The sequence below is a fragment of the Neofelis nebulosa genome, chromosome 12, assembly GCF_028018385.1.
Source record: "Neofelis nebulosa isolate mNeoNeb1 chromosome 12, mNeoNeb1.pri, whole genome shotgun sequence".
NCBI lineage: Eukaryota > Metazoa > Chordata > Mammalia > Carnivora > Felidae > Neofelis > Neofelis nebulosa.
This window is the reverse complement of record NC_080793.1, coordinates 36,815,443-36,832,408: the sequence shown is the minus strand read 5'-3', so window position 1 is coordinate 36,832,408 and position 16,966 is coordinate 36,815,443. Positions and strand designations below refer to the sequence as shown.

General features: G+C 37.8%; 1 protein-coding gene across 4 annotated transcripts in view; it reads right to left on the bottom strand.

The window, feature by feature from the left end:
• Positions 1-213: 213 nt before the first annotated feature.
• The window catches only part of RNF38 (ring finger protein 38), a 131,796-nt gene continuing 115,043 nt past the window's right edge, over positions 214-16,966 (bottom strand). For 3 of the 4 annotated variants that reach the window (XM_058694906.1, XM_058694904.1, XM_058694905.1), the window contains 8 exons: positions 16,514-16,681; positions 15,096-15,266; positions 12,019-12,201; positions 11,652-11,758; positions 10,060-10,144; positions 6,424-6,545; positions 5,070-5,169; positions 214-3,665 (listed from right to left, as the gene is read on the bottom strand). In XM_058694906.1, coding sequence (XP_058550889.1) covers positions 3,603-3,665; positions 5,070-5,169; positions 6,424-6,545; positions 10,060-10,144; positions 11,652-11,758; positions 12,019-12,201; positions 15,096-15,266; positions 16,514-16,681 — 999 coding nt within the window. In that variant the 3' untranslated portion in view covers positions 214-3,602. The remainder of the gene's footprint in view (positions 3,666-5,069; positions 5,170-6,423; positions 6,546-10,059; positions 10,145-11,651; positions 11,759-12,018; positions 12,202-15,095; positions 15,267-16,513; positions 16,682-16,966) is intronic. The other variant, XM_058694903.1, reaches the window with a different exon arrangement.

Sequence of the window (16,966 nt, the reverse complement as noted above, 5' to 3'; positions counted from 1 at the left end):
AATTATGTTCTACGTGTTGTAATGCTAGTTGTTTTTGAGTTTCTAAGACGTCTACACAAATGCAGAAACAAAATCTGAATTATAGTCTAAAAATGAGATCTGGCTGCTAGTAGCTCAGCAGCTCTATCTTCCTGCTGGAATCCTGCTACCACCCTTCCTCCAGGCACACACAACCCTACCCTTTCCACAACACAAACATGAACCACAAAAAAATGTTTTAAGTGTACATCATACATTTATTACCAACAACCCTCTCAACTCCAAAATTGGGCACAGGGATTAAAAATAAAAATTCATTGCACTACTTAGTAAAGCATTACTAGTAACTTTCATAAAAAATGTACAAACTTTGTTAAAAATTTATCAAGCCTTCAAATGATTTGGTTACAGATATTTATAATACGTACATTTAAAACTATGTTAACTGATACAATGGAATATGATTTCAGGAAATGACTCAGCAAATGATTCCAAAAAACACCCCTGTAAGCTTTCATAATCTGAAACAAACAGCAAAATGAGGTAACCAAATGTACCAACAGGGGGGAAAATAGCTTTCTAATGAAGGCCTAAAGATATCTGTGAAAAATATTCTCTTTAAGTGAGTTGGTAGATCTCATTCAAAATACTGTAAGAGGCCCAAATTTAAGAATCTTAATAAATCACGTTTCAGAGAGTGTATAAAATCTAAATATGTGTTCACATTTTCCAGATTTTGCTCAAAAAAAAAAAAAAATTCAGGACAGAAAATCCTAATGAGATCTTGATACCTGGAGGCCTTGACTTGTTTTGTTTTGTTCTTTTGGGGCGGGTGGGGGCGGGGGGGAGAGAGTTAAAAAAAATTTCAAGATGATTATTCATGCAAAACAAAACGAAACCCCACAGCAGAGTTAAGATGGTAAAGCCAATATCGTTTTAGGAGAAAAGAGGAAGAAGGCAACAAACCAACATCTGCCTGCTACCTGGCGCATCGCTCAAGGTGGCAACAGCTGGGCATGAATCAACTGTTCCTTCTCTTCTGGTCGCCACACAGGTGCTCACCGTGGCTGGCGTGAGCTGGTTCAGAGCACATGCACATATGCTCCTAATCCGCACTACCCACCTAATAAGCAAGTCTGTACACATCTCTAAGGGCCCCATGCACAGAAAGACATTCCCAAAGAGAGATCAGTCACAAGAGTGCGACAATCCAGGATTTTACCAAAATAGACCCTGCTGCCTCCTAAGTTGCCAAATGCCTCTCAAAAATTTGCTGGACAAAGGATTGTATGACAAGAATTCATCGTCAGAGGGAAGGGAGAAAAGGCTACTTTTCCTAGTCATTAGTACAATGTGCCTTGTTAATTAGGTATCTATATAAATTAGAAAAAGTGCTTTACTTGCATGCTTCAATAAAATGAATACTGAGTGTAGTAGTGTTATGTTAGATCTGTACAGATATAAATTTTTTGCGGCTATATAAAAGAGTCTATGTATAAGATGGGCTTTTGCCATTTTCAACATGATTTTTTAATTAAAAAAAAGATTAAACTATACGTGATTTGTAATGTAGCTGATTATTATGCCAATAATTTTGGTCTTTAACACACTTTTTATTCATCAGGAATAGGTGGGGAACGTCCCAATGAGTTAAAAGTAACGTGCACTTTACTACTGTTGAGATGTATTTCTGATGCACTGACAAATACAGGGGCAAACAAAGTGTGCAAAATCCTATTTGTATGACTAGATAGAGGCAACAGTGTCTGGAAAAGGGCAAAATTGTGCTTCTGTGTGAATTGACTTTACTGAACTCTAAGCTGGGATAAGTCTATGGAGACTTCAAGGGAAGGCAAGTAGCATGGCAGTAACAAGTCGTTAACACTGTCTGAGGAGAAAACTGACACAGAGCCAGCTGAGAGCTGAGTGAGGCTGGCGGAGAGTCCTCACAGTCCTGACTGGGATTATGCAGCTTGTGCTATTGCGAACAAAGCAATGACACCAACTGCAGGAAGAGGCAGACAATGCTGAATACAACAGAAGGAGAGGAATCGAAACATTGCTGGAAAAATGACTTTAAACAATCTAAATGATGCTCAATGAACCTATAAAAAAAAAAACAAAACAAAACAAAACCCACACAGCTATGTATTTCAGATTGACTAAATGAAGGTCAATTCCTGTTTTACAGCATTATTTTTTATACAAAAATCAAATCTTCATTTATACTGCAAGTATTCTGGACCTGTTATATTAAATTTTTCTCAAACAAAAAAAAATTTTAAAAAGCAATAAAACATCAAAGCACATCAGGTCTAAGAATTCAAGCTGTCACAGCACTTGACCCATCCTGGAAATGAGGGTTTCCAGGAGAAGCACTACTAGACAACTTTCAGAATTGGAGGTTGGCAGGTGAATCAATACGAACAGAAATAGAGTTTTCTTAAAATATTTTAGTTGCCTATGAGAGCTTAACAAAGAACATATCAGAAGTCAAGCTGAATTAGTTAACAAATTTTGTTCTGGTGGAAGTAAAGGAGGTGAGACTTCGTGGGACGAGCGGTATTCTTAGAAATATATTACTCAAATATCTTCAGAATAGACTACAAATCTAAACATTAAAAAAAAAAAATCACAGGTGCTTCCTGTAAGAAGCTTACTGGAAATGTAAAGGAAAAAAACAAACCATCAACATTCAAATCACTGATTGAAATGCTAATATTGCTAACTGATGATGTATGATATTGCACCTTCTTTTTGGAAACAGCAAGTTGGAGAGTACAAAATTTTTTCCCACAACAGAATCAAAAAATCAGGTTCATGGAGTGAGAATCTGTTACACTTTTTTTCTTAAGTGACCCACTCGGGACCACCGACGAAGAGAAGGTGACAGCTGCCTGAAGCAAAGGAAGAAGGCTTTTCTCATTCCATTCACTGGGAGGGAAGGGGATGGAGTATTCAATGCTTATCATTGATGCACCCTTAGCAATCAGTGTGCAACAGCAAACACAAGGGAAAAAACCAGTGTACAGTACTAGTGCTGTTTAAATAACACACCAGATTATACATTGCAGCATAATTAAAACTACACACACATTCTTGGTACATGCTGGTAGATAGGATCTCAGACACACGTTAGCGACCATGCCCTCACACAAGTAGTTGCGCACACTCTCTCTCTCACACAGATACATTTATCACCAACAGTCACACGCTGCATTCATTTCCACTCACAGTTTCTGAAGGCTCTATATAAGGTAGATTGCTATATCATCTGGAGCTACCACTTTTTATAAAAGCACATGCTAAAAGATCACGTCCACTGTAATCTTGCAGCAACACTCGGAATGATCACACAAAAACCAGGGAATGTTAGTGCACACACAAAATTAAGCTAAAGAAAAAGTCTTTGGAGTTCCAATCACACGGTTAGTATAACAATCCCATAATTGTGAAGACTAATTGTAAGCTTTTATAGTTGATTAAGTCACACAGTGCAAAGAAAGGTCCATTGACCCTTTTGGTAAAGGGAGGGCTGGAAGCCACACAGATTAAGTTCAATGGATAGTCCGTATATACATGTGATGAGGAACACCCAAACTAAACTTGTGCTCTTAGGTTGGTCATTCTGAATCCCGATGCACTTCTGAAGCATCAGCTCGGCAAATTGGGCAAGTACGATTTGCCTAAAACATAAAAGAGAAAAAAACTTGTCCGAATTGTGAGTCACACAATGAAATACGTCAAAAGCAATAAACTATTTTTACCTCCCATATAGTTTTTACATTCTTTATTCCTTTAAAAAGGTACAAAGTAATCATTTAATCTATCTTAAAAAAAAAATACACCATCAACTCAGACTTAGTAGCTGAGGATTTTCCTAATAGGTCTGTTTTATCACACCGACAAGACTACCTATCACCAGTTCAGATTTAATAACTAGCTTAAAACTCCATCTCAACAAATGGCACCACCATTTTTCGAGTTGCCAAAGCCAGAAACCTAAGCATTACCTGCTCTACATTCCACATCCATCATTCATCAAATATTCCCATTTCTACATTTTGACAGTTCTCGAATCAGTCCTCCTCTTTTCATCCAATTGCCAGAACTTGTTCTCTGGCTAGCCCAGGACCCATTATTCCATCTCCCCATTTCTCAGAAAGATCTCTCCCTTTCTGGTCCCCGAACAGTGGCCAGTTGTCTTTCTAAAACACAATCTCAAGCACAGCCTTCCACACTGTTTCTGGGATCAAGTCCACACTCCCTCACACTCATAAGCCGGTCACTCACTGGCCATAGCTTTGAACGGCTCTTCTCTTGCCACTCTCGCTATCAGCCATACGGAATCTGTCATTTTTGGGTCAGTCTCTGTTCCCACATGACAGGGTTGTGAGTACATAAAATACTTTCTTCTTCTGAAAAGTTAAGACCCTTTGCTTTCAGGGTTCGGTTTGGGCTAAACTGGGCACCCTTAATCTGTGCTCACAGAGAAAAGACTGATTCTATTTTAACTTCTCTGTCTTCCTCACCAAACTGTAAACTTCTCTAACCCAGTGGTATTATCTCCTAATCAGAATGCTCAAAAAAAAACCAAACCAAAACCAAAACAAACAAAAAAACAGTTGATCATCTTTAAATTATTTTACTGCATCATATTTTCATTCTACTATTATAAAATATAGAACTTGTGTCCTTTGGGTTTTTCAGATCTACAAAAGAAAAAATGATCAGAATTAAATAAGAAGCACTAGAGGTTTATTTCCCAAGTAAATCTCTGACAAAGGAGCTCCAGTGAGGTCCACCTGTAAACTCTTAAGAGAAAAATGGCCCGTCAAGTTCAGGCCTTGTCCCCACACACCATGAGAAAGGAAACACTGATGACCAAGGACAGATAACTCATTTTCAAGTTTTGCACAATCACTCCCACATTAATGACTGTAGTTAATTTTTACTGATGTTTTCTCTTCATTCACAGAAATCATTGAAAATTTTGTCCCCTTACCCACCCTCCACAAGCAATGGATTTAAAACTACAGTCAGTAAAAAAGAATTCAATGTTACTCTCTTCACAGATACCATCACTTTACCTTAAGCCATTTGTCGACACACTTGGCATGGAACTCGTGGTTACAGGGTAAAACTCTAAGTAGCTGCCTTGACTCAAAATCACACATGCATACTACACACCTAAAAAAAGCAAAAAGATCATTTAACCATAAAACCAAGTGGTTTCCTATTTTGTTATGACTACTGAAGCCTACAACACCATTTACCATCTCACTTTTCAAAATGTCATTTAAATTTTAAGACAAAGTAATCTATCAATACCCTGAAATAATCATAACCTTAAGACATTTAGTGAGAGTGCTTTGCTCTGAGAGATCATCACGAAAATTTTATTTTTAAAGTTTATTTTATTTAATTAAACAAATATTTTTAATGTTTACTTATTTTGAGAGAGGGATAAGAGAGCGAGCAGGGGAAGGGTAGAGAGGGAATCCTAAGCAAGCTCCGCGATGTTAGCACGGAGTCCAATGCAAGACTCGAACCCATGAACCGTGAGATCATGACCCAAGCTGAAATGAAGAGTTGGGCGCTTAACTGACTGAGCTACCCAGGCACTCCCAAACTGTACACTTTAAATGTGAATTATATCTCCATAAAGTTGTTATTAAAGATACTATAATAAGCAGAGTGTTTAGGTAAAAACCTCAATCTTTACATGTATGAGACTCTTCAATCTTACATAAACTATTCTAGGGGTGCCTGTGTGGCTCAGTTGGTTAAGCGTCTGACTTCAGCTCAGGTCGTGATCTCATAATTTGTGGGTTTGAGCCCCACGTCAGGCTCTGTGCTGACAGCTCAGATTCTGTGTCTCCTCCTCTCTCTCCCTCCCCCACTCTCTCTCTCTCTGTCTCAAAAATAAAAGTGGAGTGCCTGGTGGCTCAGTTGGTTAAGCATCCGACTTTGGCTCAGGTCATGATCTCGGGGTTCATGAGTTCAAGCCCCACATCGGGCTTTGTGCTGACAGCTCAGAGCCTGGAGCCTGCTTTGGATTCTGTGCATCTTCCTCTCTCTCTGCCCATCCCCTGTTTGCACTCTCTCTCTCAAGAAAAAAAATAAACATTAAAAAAAATTTTTTTAATAATAAAATAATCAAAAACAATTTCTAGGCAACCTCAAAATACAGAACAGCACTGTCCAACAAAACTTTCTGAGACAGAAATGTTGAACATCTTCCAACACAGTATCACTAGCTAATGCAATAAACTTAACTTTAAAATTTTAAACAGCCACACATGACTAGTGGCTACCATACGGAACAGGCCTAGGGTATGCAATAGAGACTATTTATCAAGTTATCTTTGACTTTCAAGTTTTTATTTTATAAGGGTAAAAAAGGAAATTTCACATAGAGTGATGTCGGCAAAATGTACTTACAAAGTCTGCTCTGACTGGTGGTTATTAGGATTGAACCGATAAGAAGGAAGCTGTTCGATATCTGCTTTAGTCAGTCCTCGAGGCTTAGCCTCTCCCAGTCGCTCTGCCAGGTTTAAGAGGGCCTAGAAAGGGGGCAAAAGGAGTAAAAATTTTAATCTCTAAATTTTCTATTTCAATAATCGAAAACCCCTACAACAAACAAAAAACCGCAACCCTATCATTAATATGGAAAATTTTTAATACATACACTAGTAGAAAACAGCATAATGAACTTCCACATGCCAATTACCCTGACTCAACAATTCATGGCTAATTTCACCTAGTACTGTCCACTCCTAAATCCCAGATTATTTTGAAACAAAAGTAAAATATTGTATTTCATTGATAAAATAGTTCTGTGTATATCTTTAAAACAGTCTGTCAACTTCAGCCCTTCTGACATTTTGAGCTGGACAAAATTTCATTGGGGGGGGGGGGGGGGAGGCTGTCCTTGTGTATTGTGGGATATTTAGTAGCAGCCCCCAGCCCCCAGCTGCTGGATGCTAGTAACAGCACACCAATACTGTCTCCATATGTTGCTAAATACCCTCGGGGCCAGGGTGGAGTAAAACTGTCCTCAAGTTGAGACTCACCATTTTCAAAAGTAAAAGAAGTTTTAAAAGAATATAATCACAGTAACATCACACCTAAAAAATTAACAATTCCTTAAATGTTAAGCATCTCTGATTGTTTCAATTATTTCCGAAAACACTTTTAAAAATAGTTGTTCAAATCAGGATCCAAATCAATCCATACCTTACCACTGTTTGACAGGTCTCTAGTATCTTTTTTTAGATACTGTTTGTTCTGTTGAACAAACCGGGTCAACAGCTTGTACAAATTCACAGTCTGATTTTTGCTGACTGAACCTACCTACCCAAGATTTGTGTTTTCCTGTCCCCTGTACTTCCTATAAATTGGTGGCTTCAACTATTCCCATTAGGCTCATCATGCCTAGGACCATTAATCCATTAAAGATGGCAAAATGGTAATATTCTATCATTTTCTTAATTTATTAGATGAAATATTACTAATATTGAGCAACTGCCCCATATGAAACTGTACTCAGTAGCATAATTTAAATAGAAAAGGGTAGGCCAATGAGTTTTTTTCTTTTATTTTTTGAAGTCATCACTAAGAACTCATGGATTTTAAGACAGTTGTTATGTTTCAATATATGGCTGCTATTACACTTACTGATTTTACAACAGTACCTCCTTTCTCCCAGTTTTCATTGGTTCTAATTACTCATTTTGCTTTATTCTACAATTTTCCAGTCTTTCATATGCTGCTTTCCCCTCTTTTTTAGGCTACCACAGGGTATACACAGAGAATGTATAACAATGAAATGATGATGGACAATGAGAGGAATAGAATCAACTTCCCAAAATCTCAATAATTAATGCTGTGATATTTGAAGCCACAATGCTGTTTTCGATACAGCTTTATTTGGAGAATTGGGTCATCTAAATAAATTGCTCCTCCTTCACCATGCATGCCCCTAAGTCCTTTTAAAATGTTAGATAGCAAATTGTTAAATTTAATTGATGCTGATTACAATTAGCACATAAAATTTAGAATATAGCTGGTATTAACTGTTTTATACTACAGGACACTTGGGTCAATGAAAACAACTTAAGACAACTATATTCAATAAAGTATGATCATTAAGCCCTTACTGGGTGGAGGCTATGATAATCAAGTCTTCAATGAATTTATATGATCTAGCAAGCAAGACACCTGAAGGCAGAACATGACAAGTCTGCATGGCTTTCTTTTTTTTTTTTAGGTTTACTTACTTTTTTAGGAGAGAGGGGGACGGACAGGGAGAGACAAAGGGAGGGAGGAAAGGAGAGAGGGAGAGCATGTACACATAAGTGGGGGAAGGGCAGAGAGGGAGAATCCCGAGGAGGTTCCACACTGTCAGTGCAGAGCCCAAGGCGGGACTCAAACTCTTGAACCGTGAGTTCATGAACTGAGCTGAAGTTGGACACTTAACTGACTGAGCCACCCAGGCGCCCCAGTACGCATGGTTTCGTAAGAACTTTAAGAACAAAAAGGAGGAAGAAACTCATTTGGATCTGGAAATGGACTAGAAATGCCTTTCATAGACATAGTATTTTTAGCTGGGTCTTAAAAGATGGCTAAGTTTTAAATGTGGAGGAGGAGGAAAGTTCTTAGGCCGAAGGACAAAGGGAATAAAGGCACTTAGGCAAGAATGCAAAAGTATTTTTTTATTTGGCACTGGAATACCTTTCTAAACTGGATTTTAGGTCAAAACAAGAAAAGCAAAAAATTCTTGACTGGATTAAAGTATGACTGCAGAAGATCAAACATATTTAACCTAAAATATAGTTTAGAAAGGTAATGCCAAATAAAAATATTTTTCTTACACTGGGATAGTATATCACGGTTTTTTTCATTAATGGGTACATGATCATTTAATCAAGAGCTGTCTTTTTTGGCGACATGACTTATGACTTCCTTTTAGTACAGAATGCCTAAAGGACAACTAACTCCTTTGCAGAAAACTAAAGTCATCAGTGTAGAAACAAAACCAGAAAATCTTTACAGCCCCTTTCTCTCTCTAGAAATCTGGAAATGGAGGGGTACCTGGGTGGCTCAGTCAATTAAGCATCTGACTTTGGCTCAGGTCATGATCCCACAGTTCCTGGGTTTGACCCCTGCATCAGGCTCTCTGCTGTCAACGTGGAGCCTGCTTGGGATTCTCTATACCCCCTACTCCCTCCCTCTCTCTCTCAAAAGTAAATAAAATACTAAAAAAATTAAATGGAAATGAAATCCAAAGGTCAGGGCAGTGTGACTATATATATAGAAAGAAAATGACACAATACCATTTTGAAAACTACAGAATATTATACCATCTGGCCTGATCTCTTTCACATGTGTTAAAAACAAAACAAAAACCAAAAAAAAAAACAAACTAAAGGTGTTTTAAGATTGTGTATGTGTGTGTATGTATGTGTCTCTTCCCTGTCTCTAGCTTCTATTCACAGTGTCCAAATAGAGACTGAGTGAGGATGGAGTGAGAAAGAGAACTAGCAGTATCAAAACAAAGTGACACTGTCGCTCACATTCAACAATACAAAGCTGCCTTCCAACCCCTAAACTGCACCTCCTCTTCCTAACCTCCAATAATATGAGGCACCTGGGAGGCACCTTCCTCCCGCAATATTCACTTTAGTCACCAATGTTGTTCCTCAAGAATATCCAGCACTTTCCTACCTCAATCTCACGCATAAAGCAGCCTTCCCATCCTTCAGGAGCCAGGTTAAACAACTGTGCTTCCACAAAATCTTTTCAGAATATCCAATCATAATTCACTGCTTTCTCATGTACATTCTCTCAAAGGAATTATATATAATTCTAATACAGGACCAAAGTCTATCTCATTATCACAGCTGTGTGGTACATGTAGAAATATCCTTAAGGATGCTAACCACTTTTTGATATATTTGTATTGTGAAATGTACGATTTATCTAATACATGTTTAATTAGATGAATGAGTGAATGAGTAAAAAATACTTCTTTTGTGTATAATACTATGCAAACAAACTCACAGTTCACCTACTAACCTCATAATTTTCTACTTCTCCATCTTCCACATCCAATTCAAAGCTGAAAGTTGGGCCCACTGCAGGTGGCACTGGAAGCATTGATCTGCAGTGAAATAATCAAAACTAGCATTGATACACTGGTACATCACTTCAATGAACAGGTGGGAAGAATAAGGCTAATGCTACAAGGATAAAGAATGGTCAGTGTTACTCAGTGGCAATTTTAACGAAATGGACTTTGCCAGCAATAAACAAAAACTGACATTTTAAAAATAGCATTCAGAATAGCATAAAAAAATATGAAATATTAGGGATTAGTTTAATAAAACATGTACAAGACCTATACAATTAAAAACTAAAAACACTGCTGGGAAAATTTTTTTTTAAATGAACAAATAAAGAAATATACTGTTGAGTGGACTAGAAGATGTCAATTCTCTTCCAAAACTGATTTACAGATTTCATGCAGTCCCTACACCAAAATCCCAGCAAGCTATGCTTTAGTAGAAACCTAGCTGATTTTAAACTTTATATGGATCATTCAAGACTTTAAATCATTTTAAGAACCAAGTTCTGATACTGTCTGATTTTAAGACTTATAATAAAGCTATAATTATCAAAATAGTGTGACATTGGCACATGGCCCTCTGTACAAAACATTTCCTACTCTTCTTAGAAATTAATTATAGGCACAAGACTAAATTCTAGCCAATGGGATGTAGGCAGGAGTACAAGACATGCAACTTCTAGGAAGTAGCCTTGACAGGTGGGCAGAGAGATCCATTTTCATTTTTACTAGCTGGAGTATAGATGTAATGGCTAGAACTTGAGGAACCATCTTTAATCACATAGAGAAAGCCATAAAATTTTGAAGATGGTAGAACCATTCCTCAGTTATGGGGTAACAAACAATCCCTGAATTGCCTACTTCTGAACTTCATTCCATGAGAGAGGAAAAAAGAGCTATCACGTTTAACCCACGGGTGTATGTTACAAATGTAATCCTAACAATATTTCTAAGGCACAGATAACTTTTCTCTCTTCCCTTGAGAAAAGCAGCAGCATTGAAAGCTGGATAATCAAAGGTGACAAGGATGACAGCTGCGTAAGAGGCAAAAACTGTCAATTTTTCTACCTTTTGATTTGTTAAACCTATTTTCTGGCTCACAAATTTCTTCCTCTCCCACTTCTCCCTTGTCCTTGGCTCTTCTCTTTAGTTCACCTTTAAATGGTCCCCCACCCCAACCACTCAACGTTAAATAAAAACTAATATCTGGGGGTGCCTGGGTGGCTCAGTTGGTTAAGCGTCCGAGTTCAGCTCAGGTCATGATCTCGCAGTTCATGAGTTCGAGCCCCATGTCAGGCTCTGCGCTGACAGCTTAGATCCTGGAGCCTGCTTCAGATTCTGTGTCTCCCTCTCTCTCTGCCCCTCCCCTGCTCATGCTCTGTCTCTATCTCTAAAAACATGAATAAACGTTAAAAAAAAAAAAAAAACCTAATATCTAACACAGCCTAAATTATAAACCACAGAGAAGATATTCATTTCATAAAATAAACTCTCAAGGGTGTAAAAATTCAGAATTCATTAAAATGAGAAAAACAGAACTTACAACACATATGGTAGTAAGCTGGGATGATAAGGGGGAGGTGGTATTGGCTGCTGGGATCGATATCTACTACGTCCTGTGAGCCTCCGAGGCATAAACGGAGGATAAGGCTGTAAGGGGAAAATGTTAAAACAATTTAAGATCATTCCACCTTTGCAACTATTTAATCTGTCAAACAGTCTCTCTTCTTAAAAAACCGACAAAGTTAAAAAAAAACAAAACCCAAAGAAACCAAAATATCTACAAAGTTCTTTAAGTCACATTTCCTATGTCTTAAATGTTAACACAGACACAAGTAGTTTAAAACATAAAAGTTAGGCGTAAGTTATCCAAGCAAGTAATAAATTAATAACAATGAATGAAAACTTACTACTCCAAAGGACACCTCCTGATGCAAAGGATCATGGGTTAGGAACTGCAAGGGAGCTGATGGAGGTAATGTTGGGGGATGGGCCGATGGAGGGTAAGTAAAACCTCCTACTGGGAGATGTTCTCCTAAGAGTTCCACTTCATTTTCTATCCTTTGCAGAGGCTGAGGGAGGAAAAACGCAAACTAATATATTAACATACTTCCAGTATATTAGATACCTAGTGTTTAGAGAGTGTTTTATAATAATAAAAATTAACTTCCCACAAAACACTTTTAAGGCCATTTATTTCTTCATGTTTATATCAATCTAAATTCATACATGTGAACAGACTGTAGTATCTTCCTGTCTTTAATTGGATTTCAATAAGACACTTTCTGAAACACGTCATTAAACATTTCCACTATCCATTCAAAGATATCTTTCTTTGGGGCGCCTGGGTGGCTCAGTTGGTTGAGCGTCCGACTTCGGCTCAGGTCATGACCTCACGGTCTGTGAGTTCGAGCCCTGTGTCGGGCTCTGTGCTGACAGCTCGGAGCCTGGAGCCTGCTTCGGATTCTGTGTCCCCCTCTCTCTGTGCCCCTCCCCACTCATCCTCTGTCTCCCTCTGTCTCAGAAATAAATAAACATTAAAAAAAAATTAAAAACAAACAAACAAACAAACAAACAAAGCTATCTTTTTTTTTTTGAAGTAGGCTCCACGCTCAACGTGGGGCTTGAACTCATGACCCTGAGATTAAGAGTCAAGTGCTCTAGCAACTGAGCCAGTCAGGCTCCCCCATATAGTTCTTTTATTATCTGAAACTTCTCTTTAAAAAGAGACAAAAAGGGTAAGTCAATCATATGAAAGTTAAAATTACTTTTTAGTCATATACACTTACCTACTCACAAAATTTTCAGGCACTTAATCTTTAAGAGATGAAATTGAGCATAGTATATATTTATCTATTTTTAAAGTTTGAGAGAGAGAGAAAGAGCATGCACACATGAGTGGGGGAGGGAGGGACAGAATCCCAAGCAGGCTCCACGCTGTCAGCACAGAGCCCAACACGGGGCTTGATCTCACCAACTGTGAGATAATGACCTGAGCTGAAATCAAGAGTCAGCTGCTCAATTGACTGAGCCACCCAGGCGTCCCACACAGGGTATATATTTATAAAGCAAAACCAGGGCTAAAAGGAATAAAATTCAGCGGGCATGATGCTGTATTTCTAATACGTCAGACAGATCCTTGTTGTTGTCACTAAACAGCCATGTAACTTTTATATAAATAATGTAACATGAACCTCATTATTTATTATCTACAGAACTGACATGTTCATAGCCTACTTCAAAAGTGTATTATGAACACTGAGACAATGTACAAAATCAAAGCACAGAGCATGTTTTTTTCTTGACAGTAGCTTTACTAAGGTATAATTCACATACTATAGAAATGACCCTCTAAGGAGTACAATTCAATAGATTTTGGTAGATGCACAAGAGTTGTGTAACCATCACCACTACCTAATTCCATAGCATTTTCATCCCTCCACCCCCGACCTGTGCCCATCAAGCAGTCCACTACCCAATTTCTCCAGTCCTCCCCAAGCCCTGGACAACTGCCTATCTACCTTCTGTTTCCAAAGTTTGCCTGTTCTGGACATTTCACATGTGTGAAATCATGTGTGTCCTTTGTATCTGGCTTCTGTCACTTAGCATAATGTTTTCAAGGCTCATCCATCTTGTACTTAGTACAACAGTACTTCATTCCTGTTTATAGTTAAAAAAAAATAATCCACTGCATCAGCTGATGAGACATTTGAACTCTTTCCACTTTTTGGCTATTAGGAATAATGCTGCTATGAACATTTATGCTTAAATGTTACTCTGACTTCCCCTTGCAGTTAGGCAGTATCAATACATTATTCAAACATAAGTGGTTACACTTTAATGTGGGAGCTTATGCATGGTTGAGAGAAATTACAACGGCTGACACTGTGATAACACAACCTAAGTTCTGAATTGATTATGTGACCGGACCTTTTAAAGGATTCCAAACCCAGGAATAAGTGATGGCTAAATTTTGTTTTAACCTTGAATTCCCAGGTAATGGAAACTAAGAAACATCTTGGCATCAATCCTGCCCTGATTCTAATAAAAGCTTTTCTTGTAGAAGTAGTTCTAACTTTTTGGATTAGCCAAACTTCTGTCAAAATTGGCTTCTACAGTTTTCAGGAGAGCAGCCATTAAGTTCACCTCTACCTGAGACCCAGCATGGTGCATAAATCCTTGGTAAAGGATGGTTAGGTTCTGTAGAATACACTGTCAAGTTCCTTTCACAGGGCTGAAATCTTTACCCATGCCTGATGGTTCAGATGCTCAATTTGGCCAGTCCAAAAGATATCTGGACCTTCTTCCTGTGCCCTCCCTTCCTCTTCTACAGTGCTTATCCCTCCTCCAACCCCCTACCCTCCAAAATATGCCTCTTAGCTATATTCCAGTCCCAAGACAGAATTACGTTAACAGACGATCTCATCTTCTTTTCATCAGAATACAGAAAAACAGGACTTAAGAAAAAAAAAGATTGAGGGTCAGAAAGTTACTTTACTTGCCTAAATGAATAAAATTATTGTGGCAAGTATAAACAATTTTATATTTTCACTTTCTATTTCAGAAATACGTAAAAGGAAAAAACAGAACTGAATTTTTCTTCAGATTTACTACTTCCTGCAGGACTGCCGATATGAGAGAAGAAATTTAAATTATACAAAACACATATAAAAGAACTAGAAGGGCTCCTAGATGGCTCAGTCAGTTAAGCGTCTGACTCAGCTCAGGTCTTGATCTCAGGGTGAATTCAAGCCCCACCATTTAAGAAAAAAAAAAAAAAAAAAAACAACTAGGAAAATTTAAGAAAGCAAGTTAATTGTAGGTAAATATGCTTGTTATTTTTTTGTAGGTCTGTGAATTCCCTGATTCTTTTAAGAATCTAAATTATAGTTTTTAAATGGTAACAAATTACATCTACTAAATTAATCTGCCTCTTAGGGTCTCTACACATTCTGTGAAAATTAAAGACACAAGAGCAGATACCTACCGATCGTGATTGCTGTGTCTGGAAAGGGACAAACTGGCCCGGTGGCGGCAAATGAGGCGGATGATGGGGAGAAAGGTGAGGAGGATGTAAAAGAAATGGGTCACTAGAAATAAGGGGTGGGAACGCAGCATATGGTACTGGTAAGTGCTGAACTGAACATGCTTGAAGCATCTGTAAAAGATAGTGTTATTTGTTGTTAAAAAGTATCAGAATGTATAACCAGTGGTAAAAATTTTTTAAAAGTCTATACATTGAGATTGAAATATCATTGCCATACCCCCCTCAAAATACCAAAATGTTTTAGTAACCTATATTAACAATGAAACAAGTGTATTTTTTCATCTGTTAGTAAAATACTGGTAATTAGTACTTAATTCTGTATTTTATACAGTTCTCACAAATTAGTCAAAACACCTAATGTCCTATGAAATGGGGTGAAAAGTGTTGCACAGAAGAGGAAGCCCTCTCTACTTGACTGAAGAAGTAGCAGGTATTACTGCTTTCCTTTCCAAGAAGTTCTCCTTTACAATCTTAGAGAAATGTTTTTATTTCTAGAATTTTTATATTTATTAAGAGCCCGATTCACAGTTAAGTGCTTTATGTTATGTCTCTCATAATTTTAGTCTGCTAATTTAGTACAGTGACTCCATAATCTATTACTGAGAAACCAAACCTAGCTTGGGATAAATAAGTTAAACTAGTGTTGGTGTTTATGTGTTCCTTTTAATCTCAAATTGAAATAAGGATATTAGGATTATATTTAGATTCAGCAAAGTGCTTTCCTTTGAAGACCTTAGACAGTCATTTAAATCCTCTGGATTACAGTGAAATAAGGAGGTTGGACTGGAGGTTGGTAGAATAAAGGATAAAACATAAGCTTAAAAGGCAGAAACAAGTGGGTGTGAATCCCTGTTCTCTCATACTAATTGTCTCTGGGACATTTTTCAATTTCATCACCTAGAAAATGGGGATACCATTTTTACTACAGCGGGCTTCCTCTAGTGTTAAATAAGTAACACCAAGCACTCGAAGTGCCTGTTAGAATCCCGTAAGTGCTGAGACTATTACTGTTGATCAGTAAAGCCTGTGAGACTTTATAATTAACTAGTTCAATATCCTATGTTAGTACCCTCAACTCAACCTTTATCAAGGTTTAATTATAAACAATGTTGATATATGAGGGACCATGCTTTGATCTTCAGGATATTCAAATATGTATAAATTTAGTTAATGTAAAAATACATCAAGTTTTAAAGCTAATTTTATTAAACTGTTATTATAAGTATACTTTGAGACTTCTGTTGCAATAAAATTGCCCTTTACTTGGAAGTGAAAAGCTTTTTACAAAAGGCAGTCTCTTCAATTCTGTTTGCTTACACGACACACTTAGCCATTCTAAAGAGGGGCTGCGGACTTACCGGAGGAGGCACACTACAGACAGGGAGGTGCTGTCCACTGAAAACCACAGAGCATCCTGGGACCTGTTGGGTACTGCAAGCAGGGATGTGCTGGCCTGTGCAGAGTGGAATCCCATGCGGTGCCACTGTTGTTACCGTGTAAGAAACAGGGACAGTGCCCTGATGGAGCTATCAGGAAAGAAAAACAGAACCTTAGAACTTCAGCTATTTGGGTAAAACATCAACTACTAAAAATTTAAATCTGGGCCTTTATTGATTCCCTTCTCAGTTACATAGATTTCCACAATATACTTCTCCAACAGCTTCAACCAGAATATTCTTTGTCATTATATAGGAAAGCTGTTTCAAGAATAGTATATGAAAACCAGAGAACTGGGATTCAACTCTACCCTCAAAAAGACTTGAAAAGTCCAAGAAAATAATGACTTGCTGTATTAAGTCTTCTTGCCTCCT